At 40.4% G+C, this 17,129-nt stretch overlaps 1 protein-coding gene across 1 annotated transcript in view; it reads left to right on the forward strand.

The window, feature by feature from the left end:
* Positions 1–13,222, forward strand: part of CDON (cell adhesion associated, oncogene regulated) — a 57,638-nt gene extending 44,416 nt beyond the window's left edge. Inside the window, exons 18-19 of the mRNA XM_065881907.1 lie at positions 11,702–11,976; positions 12,571–13,222. Of these exons, the coding sequence (XP_065737979.1) occupies positions 11,702–11,976; positions 12,571–12,734 (439 nt within the window). The 3' untranslated portion in view covers positions 12,735–13,222. The remainder of the gene's footprint in view (positions 1–11,701; positions 11,977–12,570) is intronic.
* Positions 13,223–17,129: the final 3,907 nt, after the last annotated feature.

Genomic DNA, 17,129 nt, shown 5'->3' on the forward strand with positions numbered 1-17,129 from the left:
ACCCACACCCCCGGCACTGGAAGGCGAAGTCTTAACCGCTACACCACCAGGGAAGTCCTTATTTCTTAAGTATTTAAAGTGATTAGACATCTTTTCTATAATCCTCTCTTTTATTATTTTTTGCTTATTGCCTTGATATATCTTCAAAGAGATGAGGAAAGGGGTGTGAAAATCAGCAGAGAGAAAGGGAAAGAGGATTCATTCATTCATTTATTCATTCAACGGACATTTGTTGAAGGTCTACAGTGGGCCAAGATAGGTGCTGAGGCTACAGTTGTGAGCAAAACAGGCATTGTCCCTGCCTTCACTGAGCTTATAGTTTGATGGGGAGACATGTCTTTTAAAAAAATGACATAATAATCGTAAAAATGAATATATAATTAAAACTGGACGCTTTAAAGACAAAGTAAAGAACGTAGTAGAAAGGAAAGACTTCCCTTTTGCTCTGAAGAATTTGGAAAACTAGGTAAAAGAGGATGGGGGCTTTCCAGGCAAAGGCAAGGTACCATTTATGCAAAATCTTTAAAGCAGAATGCCGGAATCCTCACAGAACTTAAAGAAGGCTAATGTGGCAGGAACCTCGTAAGCGAAAGGGTCAGAGGTAGAAGATGAGTGAAATCAGATGGTACGGAGCCATGGCGAGTCAGTGAAAGATTTTAAGTAAAAGAACATTGTGATAGAGCACTCCTGGAGGATAGAGTTTGGAGAATCCATTGGATGGCGCAGGAAAGGATACAGGGGACCAGTTGGATGGCTATGGCAGTAGTCCAGATGAGAAATAGTGCACTAAGATAGCTACAGTAGATACAGAGAGAAGTAGGTGGGTTGGAGAGTTTTAGGAGGTGCGGTTTTTAAAAAAGACGTAAGTAATTGTGTGAGGAGGCAGCAGAGGGGGAGGTGTCAAGGATGGCGTCCAGGTAATTGGATGCCGTCACTGAACGAGGAAACACTGCAGGAAAGAGCTTATACCTGTCTACCCCTCACACACTTGGGAGTCATCCCCTTAGACCCCGGGGGTGCCTCATCAAACTCACCTTGACCCAGGGCAGCTGTCTTAGTCCACAGGTGCCTGAGAACTGACGAAGGCCTTTCCACGTGGAATCTTGCCTGCACTGTGTCTTGCCACCCCAGTTTGTTTTTTTCTGCCTTCTTAGGTTTAAACTTGAATGTATTTCTTAGAGTGGGCTTTCAAGAAGCAAGTCATTGCCAACCTTAGGCCCCTTTTCTCATCCTTCTATTTTAGTCATAGAAAAGTTTGCTTTTCTTGTCTAAACTGGCACATTGACATGCAGATTTGACATCAGATAAGAGGGGCGTGTGCACTCCCGCAACCTGCGGAGTTTTATTTGCTTCGAGGGCTTTTGTGGCATTTGTAGAAGACTGCCTGCCTCACTGGGTTCAGCCCATGTGAGCTTTTCAGGTTTGAGAGTAGCATGTAATAGCTCCCTATATGAACAGCTGGAAAGAAGCATATTTAATGAGGCTTTTCAGGGAGCCAGCCCCCTACACAAGAGACGCAGCTGAGAGTCTTGTACAATTTGGGCACTGCAAGAGTTAAACAGATTTTAATCAAATAGCTTTCTACCCACCTCCTCTCCTCAATTCAAAAAGCAGTAGTGCAGTTCTGGATATGTAATCAAATGGGGTTTGTCAGTTGCTTGGCTAGTTTAATGGGAAGGGATTGACATTAAATCTGCTCTGTTTACCATCAGTCTTGATAATCTGTAAGAGAGTAGAGGGGACACTGATGAAATTCACAGATGAACAAACTGAGAGGTCCCATCAGGAGGGAACAAAAAATTAACTTTAAGGGTCCTTGAGAGATTGGAAATGGGCAGGAAGTAGCCAAGTAAAAATCAGCTTGGAAAAATGTATATAATCCATCTGGGAAAAAAAGTACTATCTATACCTGGCTGATGGTCAAGAGGAGAAATAAAACTATTCGGAATAGTGCTTTAGAACACATAGATATAAATGACCTCCAAGTTTTTACATAACGATCACCTTAAAAGTCTGTGTATTGCTGGGTTTGGGGGTGCTCTTTCACCAACTTGAAGCCTTCCACTGCTGTCAGATATGCGCAGGTAAAACTAGTGTCTGGAGATGAATATGAAAACATTTCATTATAGTCGTAGTTCTTTCAGACCTAGAGTTTGGTCTGCCCAGTTGGTTTGTTAAGTATGAAAACAACTGCTTATCCAGGACTCCTGGACTCCTTTCCTGCAGCAGGTTAATTGGTTATGACTACAGCCATCTCCTATCCCTGTCCACTCAGCTACTTCAGAACTAGCCATAAAACCAAAGGAAGAAAACACGACAAAGCCTAAGATTTGGATTCTCTTCCATCTATGGTAATCAGCCTGATCCCCTAAGAAAAATATTGAAAGAACTATGTCTAATTTCTTTAATTGATCAGTACCTTCCTTTTGAGTTACATATCTCCTGCTTTTGATATGGAGACCCAATCCTGTTGTCAGGGAGTCACATGGTTAGACTCGTACTTTTGGTCTTTTATTTGTAGGATTTTGTGTGTGTGTGTGTGTGTGTGTGTGTGTGTGTGTGTGTGTGTGTGTGAACTTGCCATGTTCGGTAATGCACTCAGTCATTTATAGTCACCCAACATGTTGTTGGGTGACAGTCACCAAGAAACTAATTCCCAAAAGGAAATTCCCACTGCAGCATCCAACAAAGAGTGTACGGTGAGAATGGAGAACCTTTATGGGCCCTGGAGGAATGTCATCAGGGTTCTGCTGTACAGTTACTGATGACTTCCCCCAAATAAGGGCTAGGTCAGCAAAATAACAGACACAGGGGCAAGAGGAAACAGCAGGGGTGAGCTGAATATTAAAACAAACCACCACCAAAATGAAACCGTCTCAGAAGAAGTTCATGAAGCACATTCACGAAAATAAGCATCACACATCCAAGAGGCTCATGGGTTGTTAGTCCCTGCCCTCCAGGGATAATCAAAAGAGGAAACTTAAGGAAAAATGTATATAATTATCTAATCAGAGTTATTCTGCACATAATCATGCTTAACAAATATTCAGCTGTGTAATCAGAAATGGGATACTTCTCTGCAAAATATTTTAGAGGTGCTATGTAGTTTTACTGGAACGTCCAAAATATGTTTAGTCAGATACTAAAGCAATGTATTCTTTCAAAAACAATCCTATGCTACTATTCCAATTTCTTATTTCCTAGTCTGTGCTATTCAGATTGTTGGTGAAATAGTTTATTTTTATGACACTATAATAGTCATTCTCCTACCTTACAGCTTGGTCACACAGGCCTCTCCTGTTTACTAAAAGATATCTTAGTAATAAACTAACAGGTCCCAGACTACCTGAATTCTTGCAAAACAGCACAGATTTTTGTATGTGGCATGATGCACAGAGTTCTATTTACTCAATGTTTTAAAATTAGGAAAAGTCGTTTCATTGAGCCAGAGACAACTCAGTGAAAACTTTCACCCCACTTTAAGCCAATAGTAACTGCAGTTGAAAGATTGTTTGAGAAGCCTAAGATAGTAAAATTACAAGCTCTTTGTATCGTGTAAACTGTAAGATGTGCATTATAAGAGCATCTTTTTTTTTTTTTTTTTGCGGTACGCGGGCCTCTCACTGTTGTGGCCTCTCCCGTTGCGGAGCACAGGCTCCGGACGCGCAGGCTCAGCGGCCATGGCTCACGGGCCCAGCCGCTCCGCGGCATGTGGGATCTTCCTGGACCCGGGCACGAACCCATGTCCCCTAGCATCGGCAGGCGGACTCTCAACCACTGCGCCACCAGGGAAGCCCCTATAAGAGCATCTTAATGAATGTGATACATTTGCAGACACAGACATTTGCCCTTTTCTCTCTCTCACTTGTTATAGATTTGGGTCCCTTACATTTACGTATATACAGGTATTATTTTTGTGATTATCTGATTACTTTAGAAACTTTAGGGACTTCCCTGGCAGTCCAGTGGTTAAGACTCTATGCTTCCACTGCAGGGGGCATGGGTTCGATCCCTGGTCAGGGAATTAAGATCCCGCATGCCACGCAGCAAGGCAAAAATAAATAAGTAAATAAAGCCACAGTTTTTTTTAAAAAAAAAGAAATTTTAATTAAAGCGTTATCAGTAAAAGAATTGTTTTACATGTTATATGCCTAATTATATTCAGAACAGGTATTATATTCCTTTTTTATCGACTATGACCTCTGTGCTTATATCTTAGCATGTAGCCCCCAAGTTGAAGCCATATTTATGTCAACACATGTAGACATCCAGAAATGAACTAAAAGTAAGGTGACTGAACTTTTTATATTTGGTTATCTACGTGGTTAATTACTGATGACTATGAGTTAGGGTTTGGCATACTAGAAAATTTTAAATCAGTTCGGTTTATCATGTTGAAATTTGGGTTATAATCATGTTAACAGTCTAACTCAAATGACGATGTTACTACCAGCACCACCCTGTTAATTAAGAGTCACAGTTCGGAATAAAAGTATACACTGCTGTGATTTTCTATATCACTTACCTGAAAAATAGCTGCTAAAGAATATGTAATAGGAAATTGCACTTTTCTCTTGCTAAATATCTGTAATTTCTTTTAAAACATGTGTATTCTGCTTGTTAACTCCCAGCACATAAAACCAGGTGACAGTATCAGCCCTCTAATTACCATCCATCGTAGTTGGCCCTGGCTCTTCTGTCCTGACCATCCCTCGGTCCTGTCCCATCCATGTAGCTCACCTTCATTCTCATGGAAGTGCTCTACACTCAAACTGTTAGACTGCCCTTAGATTTCCTTTAAAAATCTCGTCCTTTGCTTTAAATTAAAGAAATGAGCAGGACAGAAAAGAAACTAAAAGGAACAAAACAACAGAAGAACTTAAGGCATCTTATTATCTGGTGAGTCTTCATTATTTTATGTCAGCATTATGAAATTAAATTCATATTAGATCTATATAAGCCAATTATTAACTTATAATATCTTGTGTTTAGGGAACTGCCCTGGTGTTTCAAATCCTGGCAAGTATATTTTTTTCCTACACCTTAACTTTACTTTTTTAAATGAAAACTTCTCTTTCTGACCTGATCCTCTTTTGTCTTTCAGGTTTCTAGCACCTTTGTATTACTTCCAGATTCCTGCAGAGAAATGGAACATCAAGCCAGAAGCTCACTTAGTTTGTTTTACATCATGATCGGGGATTTCATTAAGTGCCTGACTGTGCTCCATTGTGTCACTAAGAGCTTTCTCCGCCACCTAGGACGGGCATTGCCCGTCCTCCAGAAGACTGAATTTTAAGTCAGAGAACTTTGAAGCCAACAGGTAGAAGAAAGACCAAACAACAGAACTAGTATGGAACAAGGACAGAGATAACTACTATTGTGGTACAAAAATCTTAAGGGGTAAGTGTATGGTTCACTCTCACTTTATTTTTTTGGCCGTGCCGAGCGGCATGCGGGATCCTAGTTCCCTGACCAGGGATCGAACCTGTGTCCCCTGCAGTGGAAGCATGAAGTCTTAACCACTGGACTGCCAGGGACGTCCCATGGTTCATTCTCACTTTAATCTACGTGTATTATCTTAGTTTTAGGTATGGTCTGTTATAAGGTATCTTGACCAATTAGTTTAATTGTTGCTCCTTGATAATAAATTTACTTGCTTACAGAAAAGGTTATTTAAAAAGTCTGATGTTCTAATGTTTATTATTTTTTCAGCATTTTTGAGGTCATACGATATGCCATTTACTGTGTGCTTGGTGCTGGACATTATGATCTTAATTAGAGTCTAACATGCATTAGTACTTTTATTACTTCCTAGACAATAAAATACTTTAGAACATTTTAACTCCAGTTCCCTCCCCAGTGTTTTGTTATTTTTGTCATGTGGTTTAATTCTATAAATATTTAAAATCCTTTAAGACAATACAGTTACTGTTTTTTGCGGTCGATATTTAGTCACAATTCCCGACATTACCTTTGTTGCTATTCATCCCTTCTTTTTTACCAGTTTTTATTGGAGTATAGTTGATTTACAATGTTGTATTAGTTTCAGGTGTACAGCAAAGTGAATCAGTTATACATGTATATATAACCACTCTTTTTTAGATTCTCTTCCCATATAGGTCATAACAGAGTATTGAGTAGAGTTCCCCGTGCTATACAGTAGGTTCTTATTAGTTATCTATTTTGTATAGAGTAGTGTATATATTTCAGTCCCAATCTCCCAATTTGTCCCTACCCCCCTTCCCCCCTTGGTAACCATAAGTTTGTCTTCTACATCCGTGACTCTGTTTTGTAAATAAGTTCATCTGTACCCTTTTTTGAGATTCCATATATAAGCAATGTCATATGATGTTTGTCTTTCTCTGTCTGACTTACTTCACTCAATATGATGATCTCTAGGTCCATCTATGTCACTACAAGTGGCATTATTTCATTATTTTTTATGGCTGAGTAGTATTCCATTGTATATATGTACCACATCTTCTGTATCCATTCATCTGTCGATGGACATTTAGGTTGCTTCCATGTCCTGACAATTGTACGTAGTGCTGCAATAAACATGGAGGTGCGTGTGTCTTTTTGAATTATGGTTTTCTCCAGGTATTTGCCCAGGAGTGGGATTGCTGGATCATATGGTAGCTCTATTTTTAGTTTTTTAAGGAACCTCCATACTGTTCTCCACAGTGGCTGCACCAATTTACATTCCCACCAACAGTGTAGGAGGGTTCCCTTTTCTCCACACCCTCTCCCTCATTTCCTGTTTGTAGATTTTTCTGTATTTCTTCCTGTTGTCTGCTGGTACTCATTTTCCCTCAACTTGAAGAATTCCGTATAGTATTTCTTGTAGTAAAGGTCCGAGGGTTACATATTCTCCCAGATTTTTTGTCTGGAAATGTCTTCAATTCATCTTCCCTTTCAAAGGGTATTTATTACTGTTCATTAAATTCTAGGTTGGCGTTTACTTTCTTTTTGTGCTTTAACGATGTCATTCCATTATTTTGTTGCTTCTGTTGTTTCTATTGAAGAATCATCTATACAGCTGTTGTTCCCTTTCAAGGTGATAATGTCTTTTTCTTCTGGCTGCTTTTATGATTTTCACTTTGTATTTTTGCTTCCAGCCATTTAATTATTCACATTTGAAAGTATAATTTTCTTTGTATTTATTCTGCTTGGGGTTCATAGAACTTCTTAAATCTGTGGCTTGAACTTTCATCAGTTTTAGAAAATTCTTAGCCTTTAACTCTCCAGATATAGCTTTTATCCCATTCTCTCTTTTCTGTCCTCCAGAGAGATGCCAACTTTACAGGCATACCTTGGAGATATCAAGGGTTTGGTTCCAGACCACTGCAATAAATTGAATATTGCAATAAAGTGAGTCACATGAATTTTTTGATTATGTCCCAAAAAAATGTACATACCTTTATTTAAAAATACTTTATTGCTTAAAAAAATCCTAACCATCATCTGAGCCTTCAGTGAGTCATAATCGTTTCACTGGTGGAGGGTCTTGCCTCAATGTTGATGGCTGTTGACTGATCAGGGTGATGGTTGCTGAAGGCTGGAATGACTGTGGCAATTTCTTAAGACAGCAGTGTTTGTGGCACCTCAAAACAACTACAGTCAAAGGTCATTGATCACAGATCACCATAACAAATATAATAATAATGAAAAAGTTTGAAATATTTCGAGAGTTAGCAAAATGTATGACAGAGACAGAAGTGAGCAAACGCTGTTGGAAAAATGGCGCTGACCAACTTGCTTGACGCAGGGCTGCCACAAACCTTCAGTTTGTATAAAACGCGTTATCTGCGAAGTATAATAAAGTGAAGCATAATAAAATGAGGTGTGCCAGCATATATTTTTGAGCTTTTTTCTATGCCTCGTATGCCTCTTAAGCTTCTTTCTATATTTTCCATCCTTTTGTGTCTGTGCTTCAGTCTGAAGACCGTGCAGAGACACGCTTCATGTTCAGTAAACCTCTAGTCATCTGTGTTCAATTTGGTCTTAACTCCATGAATTGAGCTCTTCGTTTAGGTATTCTACTTTTTAGTTTAGAAATTCCAAATAATAATTATTATTAGATTCTAAGTCTCTGTTAAAATTCTCCATCTTGTCACCTGTTTTCTTGAATATGTTCATCCAGTTCTTTTAAAATCTTTGTCTCCTAACTCAATGTCTGCATCACTTAGTTTTCTCTTGTTTCTGTCTCCAGAAATGCCACGTAATTTTTTACTGAATTCTGGACATTGCATATAATAACTCATAGAGTCTCTGGAAGATGTTTTCTTGCCCCAGAAAGGATTTACTTTTGTTTTTGGCAGGCAGTTAGGCAAGGGGCAGATCATTTTAACCCAATCAGCGATTGAGCTGATTTAATGCTGAGTTTCCGTCTTTTTAAAAGCCTTGTCTATTCCTGCTTCACTGTTATTTTTACAATGTAACCCTTCAAGGGTCCCAGTGAAAAGCCTGGGGGTGTTTACGGGGCCTCTTCTCTTTGGTAGGCTCTGAGCTCCAATTTCTGTCTTCCCAGCCCCAGGAAACTGCCAGAAGTTCTGCTCAGCTCCTTAGCCACTTCCTGCTGACGTCTTAGCGTTTCATCCTGCACTGAACTGGGTGGATGCCTCATGAGGAAAAGTGGTGCTGAAACTCACATTTACCTTTTTTCTGGAATCTCAGCCACTTAAGTGCTGGAGTAGCTCTCTGATGATTTTGACAGATTTAAACTAAAATTTCGCCATCGTTTTTAATTGCCAGGTTGCTTTTGGCAGGAGAGTTGTTCTGATATAATCAGCCATAGCCAGAAGCCAGGAACTTAATTTTTAAGAATGATTTCCAGCGAATCATGGTAGCCACATAGATTCCCCTGACCAGAGATATTTATGGTTTTTTGAAATCAGAATCGTTCTTACTCTCTAATTCCACAATTGCCATCTACTGTAATTTCCTCAATTATAAGACGCTTGAGTCTGAAATAGCATGGAGGAATACACACTGGTCTTTAGCTGGAATGTGGGAAGTACCCTGTTCTCATCAGCTATACGTCTATAGCCCATCTCAAAGTTGAGCGCTCCCAGTGTCTTTTATACCTTCTTATATTACACTTACTACATTATATTGTAACCATTTGTTTACTTTTTCTCCTCTGCTAGACTGAGAGCTGGAACCTGTTGTATTTATCTTTATACTTTCAGTGTCTACCACAGTGTCTGACATTTAGAAAGTATCAGCAAATGGTTTTAGAATAAAGGGTTCTTCTAAGTAACATTATTTATAGATATATAATATCTATTAAATTCTCATTAGTAGTAGTTTGAATGCAAAAAGATTTTTCCAGGAGTTCCCAGGTGATCCAGTGGTTAGGACTCAGCGCTTTCACTGCTGTGGCCCCGGCTTCAATCCCTGGTCGGGGAACTAAGATCCTGTAAGCCATGCAGCACGGCCAAAAAAAACAAAACAAAACAAAAAAAAACAAGAAGATTTTTCCCCTGGACTTGCCCCATATTTTGGGTGAGTACCCTGTTTACGGTCTGTGGATTCTCATGAATTGAATACATTCAGGGGGATTTTCAGGTTCCCTGGGTGTTGCGACAGTGGAAGAGACTACTGAAAAAAGAGACCGATAACATGGACATTTTAAAATGGATGTCAAGAGATTCGTGTTCACCCTCGTCAGCACCCCGGAAGAAATTTTAAGTTCAGAGTTGAATAAAATGTACATCAGACCAATAAGGAATGCCACGCTTTCCTGGAGTCATGATCTGTCCAGCGCGGTGCTTTGATTCTGACTCCAACGAACTTTCTTCCACACCAGTGCTCCCTCCACTTTTGACTGCCTTAACACTTGCATGGGAACACAGATATTCTTTCAATCAGGTATATATCTTTCCTGTACTATTAAAAGTTAAAATTACAGTCATATTAGATAATGCTGTAGTCAGATTATTCTGTGCAGATGAATACCTGACAGACATACTTTGCTTTCATGCCAGGTGACTGGTATCTGAGTTCTACTAAGTGTAGAGTGAATATATTTCTCTATTTGAAATTAAAGTTGGACTTATTTAAATTAAGGATTTGTTTTCCTGACAGATGTCTTATTCTCTTCCAGGTTCCGAGTCTTCATGCTTAGGATTTGGTATTTCTAATAACTTGAACCAACAGAAATGCTGGTAACAGTTGCATGGACTTCCTTTTACTGATTTTCTTACGCTCCAGAAGCATACCATCCCATGTTCAAAGGATGGAAGTCCAAAGAATTCTTATCTTTATTCCCTAACATGCCTAGCTCCATCATACTACTGGTCAGTCCTGTGTGTTTCCTACCTAACAAACCCAGATCAAAGCGAAATGAAATGTCTTCTCCAGACTTTTCTCACTCCTAATTTTATAAATAAAAAATATTTTTATTTTTTATATAAATACTTCTTAGATTCCAGTTTCTGTTAATGATGGACTAGCTTGATCATCCACAGGTAATAATGATGAAATTGGACAATTTGAAAGTATTGTAGAGTAACCAGAAACAGGCAGAAACTGAATAAATCTAACCTTGAAAGACAATGGGTGACATTTGTTTATGGGTTTTTGCCTGAGGGCATTCTCCAATCTTGGGTCAAGAACACAAACTGAAGGTGTTGAAGGATGGAGGTTGAGGCCAACAGATCAACCAGAAAATCAGAGGGAAAAATCCAGTTAAAAAAATTACTATACATGTAACGAAATAGGAAAATGTGATACTTACTCAAGGGAAAAAAATAGTCAATAGAAACAGACTCTGAGATGATCCAGATATCACAACGAGTAGACAATGACTTTAAAGCAGCTGTTACAAATATGCTCAAGGACTTGAAGATATACACACAATGAATTCACATGGGGAATTTCATCTGAGAAATAGAAACAGTTAAAAAGATCAAATGGAAATTCCAAAGCTGAGAAGTATAAATAACTGGAATGGAAAGTTTACTGATAGGGCTTAAAATCAGATTGGAGAATACAGAAGCAAGAGTCAATGAACTGGAAGATCAATAGAAATTATCCAATCTGAAGAACAGGAAGGAAAAAAATTAGAGAAAACACATATCTTGGATGAAGGCAAGAAATAAAAGTAGGGCAGAATTGAAGTGAATGCTCAGTACTAATAAATTCTAGCAATTAATTCTAAAAAGAAAAAAATTGAAAAATAAAACCTGGATTTTGGGTGTCTAGTTCTTGTAGTGTTTTTTCCAAGAGCGAGAGGGAACATATCTGATTTCAAAACAGCGTGTTTTTGTTGGCTTTCTTTCATAAGGTCATTTCTCTCATATGGCCAAAGTTTCTTAGCTTTCTGTCCTCTTCCTCTTTTTTTCTTTCATTCCTTCCAGTGTGGATGGCCTTTTCCGTCTGTGTGCTATATTCTGGAGCTATTTAATTATGAAGACAACTTCTGACAGCAGACTAGGGCAAAGGAAACATGGGATAGGTCATCATATACAGTTCCATTGTTAATTGGTTTGCTTTTTGATGCATTCTCCTGTTGTATTTCACTTTAACTCTAATTTTTGATATTTCAAATCATAGTGAATCATTTAGTTATTTCTAAGCATCCATCTTTCTTAAGAATCTATGAATACAAAATACCAAATGATATTTCAAAATGAGTGACTTTTAATTATTGATCCCTCTAGATACAATTCTATTTCTTTTGGTTTACCCTTTATAGGTGTTTCACCAAAACCAACAGCAGTTTCAGCAGCAGCCCCCTTCCTGTGGTCCCAGTGGTAGCACCTTATCCTCAGGATGGTTTGGAAATGAAGCCCCTCATTCACATGAAGATGCCTGTGTGTCTGGCTTCCACAGTCCCCGACTGTGGTCAGTCACCTGAGAAGGGCGTCAAAGATGACAAGGCACGAAGACCTGCACAGCCTATTTGCTGTCAAGACAATAGAAATGAGACCAGCTCTGATTGTGTGGAAGTTGCAGCAGAGTTCAACAGAGGTACAGCAAGACATTATAAATCTTAAGTTTCTAGATAGTCTTCAGTTAACTAAGAACCGTATCAGGAAAGGTGATGCTTTCAGAATGTTCTGTGATCAACTCACGTATTTCTTAGATATTGGGTGGGGGGGGAGGATATTGGATACTTAAAAAAAAGTTGACTCAATAAAGAGTTCTTTGAAATTTTGTTATGCACACCATTCATCTCAGGTTGTTCATCCTGAGAACATTTTGGAAAATAAATCCAAATAGGCTTTGATTCAGTTTGTACCTGAAAGTAGACTTGCTAGAAGGATGCATTTTGTGATCCTGAGCTTTTTCATTTGAATTGATTCTGGAGTTGTAGCCTCTCTTTAAGATGGTAATTTGGGGGCTTTTAAGGGGTTTCCTTTAACCCTAAGATGAATTGTACAACTGTTCATGAGAGCTCAACTTCATTTTAAACCTTCTAAACCTACTGTCTCCCTCAGATTCAAACTAAATGTAACTGGGCTCTGATCTTGCTCGTGATTCTTTCTTTATTGCTCAAGGTAATGTTTGTAGACTGCTTTGATAAAAATCAGCCTTTATCACTTCCAAACCTTTGTGTTTCAGGAGACAGCTGTGTGCCTTCAGAAACAGAGAACAAAATTTTAAGTTGGAATCCTCTTATTTTGCCACCTGTTTCAAAGGACTGCGCTGAAAAGACACCATGGTCTCCTCCTGGCATTCCTGTAGACAGCCCTTCAGGTGTCCTTCAGCAATCCCAGGAAACCTGAGGATGTGTCGGTGCCTCGCCATGTTTCCACTTCAAGCCAGTAACTGCACAAAACAGGCCTGGGGATGGACTGTGTGAAGGACATTAATTCAATTCAGAGAAAAATCGTTATTTATTTTTTGTAGTAGTAATGTCATATGAATGTATCTTAAAATGTGTGCCCGTTTATATTATTTATGCCTTAAAAGTTTCCCTCCCTATTTCTTCCTCCCCCTCGGTAGTAAACAACCTGGTTTGGCATAGTTTTCAATCATATGAGAGCAGTGGGATCATTCCACGTTGTCCAAGAGCCTCAGCGACAGTAAGAGCCCCTCCTACGATGATCCCACCTATTGGCTGACTCATCTAAGAGAGAATTGCACAGGCCATTGGAACTTTTCAGAAGGAAAGCTGTCTTTCACTATCATGTTATCAGACTTTCTGAGAACATTTGTAGTCAACCACAGTTGTAGCCTGATGTTTGTAATAGCAGATGTCTTGTGAGTTTGATGAGTGCCTTCCACAGAAGTGATAGTTGACCTATAGACCGTCTGCACATGGGCACAAGTTATGTCCAGCTTTCTAGGCACTAATCACAAAGAGTGTCATGGACATGGTGGTGGTTAAGTCTGGTTGGGTTATTGCAGAAGCAGAAAGGGAGCCAGGGCCAGAGAGAAAAAGAATGCCTACTAAAATTTTAAATTGCATTTGTTTATAACATGGTCACCATGGGGCTCTTTTTGACTGTTTCTAAGAGTAGGAGCAAAATAAGACTTTCAAGTAGTGACTGGAAGAGAAAGATGTGCATTTTAAGGAAAAAGGGAGGGTTCCAGGGGGACTATCTCGGCGGAAGCTCTCCCATTAGTATAGGATGTGTCATGGTACCACAGCCCCTGAAAATCGATGTTTTCTGATTTCCAGCTTGGGCAATACCTGGAAGATGGGAGTGTCAGAAAAGAATCTGGAGGTTTGAAGTTTCCAGACATTTTTTTCTGAATGTCATCATTGTAACAGGCACCTAAAGCTTCGATTAGCCGAGCTCATAAATCACAATTGTTGCCGCCTCTGAGTGACGAGGACGTTTGCAGCTGTCGTTGGAAGGCTTTTCTTCTCCACATCTAAAACAAAACAAAACAACACTCTAAGTGTATTTAATAGCTTGAGTCAAGCTTTATGGATCACTGCTCTTTTCTGGATCGTGCCTCCCTTTGGGGAAGAAACAGATCCTACCTAAGAGTCAAGCAATTCCAGCGTAAGTGGAAAACTTTTACAGTTTCCCAACAATTGCAGTGAAATAGACTAGCATACTGTACTAATCGACTTTCTATATAAATGCGTCAATATCCCCTTACATATGTCTATATACTTTATAAATAGAACTGTTAGTGGAATGTGCTTTGTGAGCTGGGTCACTATGCCAGGATTACTTTGAGTAGAATGTAGTAGATATGATTTCATAGTCGGGTATCAGGGATGCTGCGGTCAAGTTCTCCATTCCAGACGTCCATGCCTGTAGTATACTGACTGGATTTATTCTTCACGTTGCTTAGATGCAGTTAGCTTTGGAGGGGGATAGCTGTGTCCCTTACTTCTGTGGCTAGCAAAGGACAAAGTCCTAGCACACAGAATATAAAGACATACCCTGTGTTGCCAGTCAAGTTACAGGCAATACAGTCACAAAGGGAGTTTTAGAAAACTGGGGAGTAAATGTTTGTAGGCAGTCATTTTGATTCAGGAAACAGAGGTGTATTAGCATGAGCCTTAGGTCATAAACTGCTTTTAAAGATTGACTTTGAATACGGGATTTGTCCACTAGGAAGAGAAAACAACTTTACCTTTAGGGCAATCTCATTGTGGACTGCTTTATTTATATTGTTAGTAACGCTGTTTTAAGTGTTATCCCTTTTATTGTATTTTATTTATAAAAAAATGCCTTTATATATTGAGATATATAAATATAAATATATATATAATTGCCTTCATGTTTAGGAGTTATGAGTGCTCTCTAACCGTGAGTTGTTCTGAACTTTTAGCCCTGCACAGTCACCCAAAACAGTCCTACCTAATGTCACTTGCCAGGAAGTCAGAGGAAAGTACAGCGTGGGCGATGGCTCTAACATTTGTGTAGTAACTGCTGTGTACCAGGCACTGTGCTGGTGCTTGTTACTGCTATCTCAAATCTTACTGTTAAGACACATCTACAAAGTAGATGGTAAAGTCCCCAGGTCACACAGGTGAGCCACAGAGCCAGCATTTGGACTTACCTGGAGCTGTAATCTGAGCTCCTTCCGTTTTTCCATACTGCTTTCCGAAAGCATTGTGGTTCACTCTCCTGATGGAACTGGTCCAGTTCTGTAAGCCCTGGCCCGCCCCGCCGTGGGATTCCTCGGATGCTCTAACTCCACAACGAGAGAAGCTGCCTCTGTCCTCCATGGGCAGAGCTCTGAGCTTATTGCCTGGTCTTCCCCGGAGCCCTCATTTCTCTCCCTGACGCCCCCTCACTACCATCCGCGCACGGGAATTTGACCTTCTCTCAGCGTAATAGTGATCCTGTAATCCGTCAGGCCTCTCTGTGTTTCTTCTCTTAGAATTCGCCGTGAGTCTTTGTTTTAGCATAAAACTCCCCCCACTCCTACTATATAATTTCACTAGCTCCTTTTTTTCCTTCTTTTGGTTATGCACTGATCGTCTGGTGATGGGTGCTCTACAAGATGTAAGTGAAATGGCGATGTTTTAAACCTTTTGAAGTGGTCTTTAGAAAAAGCATCTCTTTCTGGGTTTGGTTTTTGTTGAGTGAGTCCTCAAGGGCCAATACATCCTTACTGATTGCGATGCAAATCTCATTCCAGCTACAGTACTGCCAAGAAATTAACTTTATAACTGAATTTCATCTGTGTTGCTCTCTTTTAAAGCAATGACTTTTAAGATGCATGTTTTTGTATCATATTGAAAAATATGTTTTATTTTCCTTAAAGTGGTAATGTTTGAAATTGTACCTATTTTAAATGATGTAGCTTTGACAGGTTTTATTTTGTTGATTTGATTTTATATTAAAAGAGAATGCTGCTTTCATGTAGAGTAGCACGTGAAGATGGGGATCCTCTGATTGCTCCCTGTTTGCGTAAAGCTGCTTATAGCCTGTGATTGGGGTGGGTGTACATCTCACTCTGACATTTTTTGGACCCCTGTCCTCCCCTGAAAATCCCCTATGCGCATCCCAGAGCCCAGTGAGTTAATCCATTCTGTTCTGACTGCAGAGATCCAGGCCTCAAAGGAAAAAGACCCAGGACAGGTATTTTATGGGAGGCTGGGAAAATACGTGCACCAAGGAGCTCTGTCGAAGCAGGAAGACTCCCTTTGGGGAGCTCAGTATTTCTTTGGAAGGAAGCAAGAATTAGGAGAGAAGCAGCAGGAGAGTGAGGAAGAGGGGTCCCTTCTGAGACCTCACCTATTTTTACCGTTTACCTATGTCCCGGTGAACCCCAGGGTAGAAACGTAGTCTCAAGAAGCAGCTTTGCTTTACTGCCCTGAAAAACTCAGTGTCTGAGCTGCCTAGACCAGAAAGCCGAGAGGGACTTTTGCACGGGGTGGGGCCGCCTTGTTCTGTTGTATTCCCCAGATTTAAAAGAGCCTTCCTTGAACCTCAGCCCCCGTCCTGAGAGCTGTGAGGGAACTCGAAACCCCTCGTCTAATGAAGTCTGAATCTGTGAGAACCTAAGGAGAACTTAGTTTCTGTCAGTTTTCCGTCTCCTCTCGGGCGCCACTTTCCTGATTCCTGGCAGGATGATCCCTTGGCTCTCTCGCTGTTTCTTCTCATCTGAGTCCCCTGCGGAGGCAGCTCTGCTGACTCTTCCAGGCAGTGGAACAAGCACGCATTTGTGTTTCACCCAGATGTCAGACACGCACGCTTGGAGTCAGTGAGTCATGCTGGCGGCTGACAAAGTGTGACTTTGGCTTGGCCGGGTCCCCCCTCAGCCAGCTCCCCAAGCCTGGTGGCAAGAACCCTGTCCCGTCTCGTTGGCACGGACTCCAGGGTCTAGCAACTGTGAGGCCCTTTGCCCACGACAGGCTCGGTGCTATTCCTACATGAAAGGTGAAAGGGAGACAAAGGCCCTGGGCACCTGGCTCTGCTACCAGCCCTGATTCAGCTGGTCCTACAGTAGAAGCTCGTGTTCTTGGGGAAGGAACTTGGGATGTGGAAAGAACTAGACGAGTACATCTCTTGCTAGAGTTGAATGAAGGGCACACATGCCTGCAGATCTTGCTTCCCATCCCCTAGTTTCCTCCCAGTAGGGAAACCTGGAGCCCAGCTGAAGCCAGGTCAGCCTTTCCCTGTGGGAGCTGCAATCGGAATAATCCTCCACTGGTGAGAGCATCACGTGTGATTTATCGAGGGATTTCTCAGTTCACGGACTTG

This window comes from Phocoena phocoena, chromosome 8 (assembly GCF_963924675.1).
Source record: "Phocoena phocoena chromosome 8, mPhoPho1.1, whole genome shotgun sequence".
NCBI classification, from domain to species: Eukaryota; Metazoa; Chordata; class Mammalia; order Artiodactyla; family Phocoenidae; genus Phocoena; species Phocoena phocoena.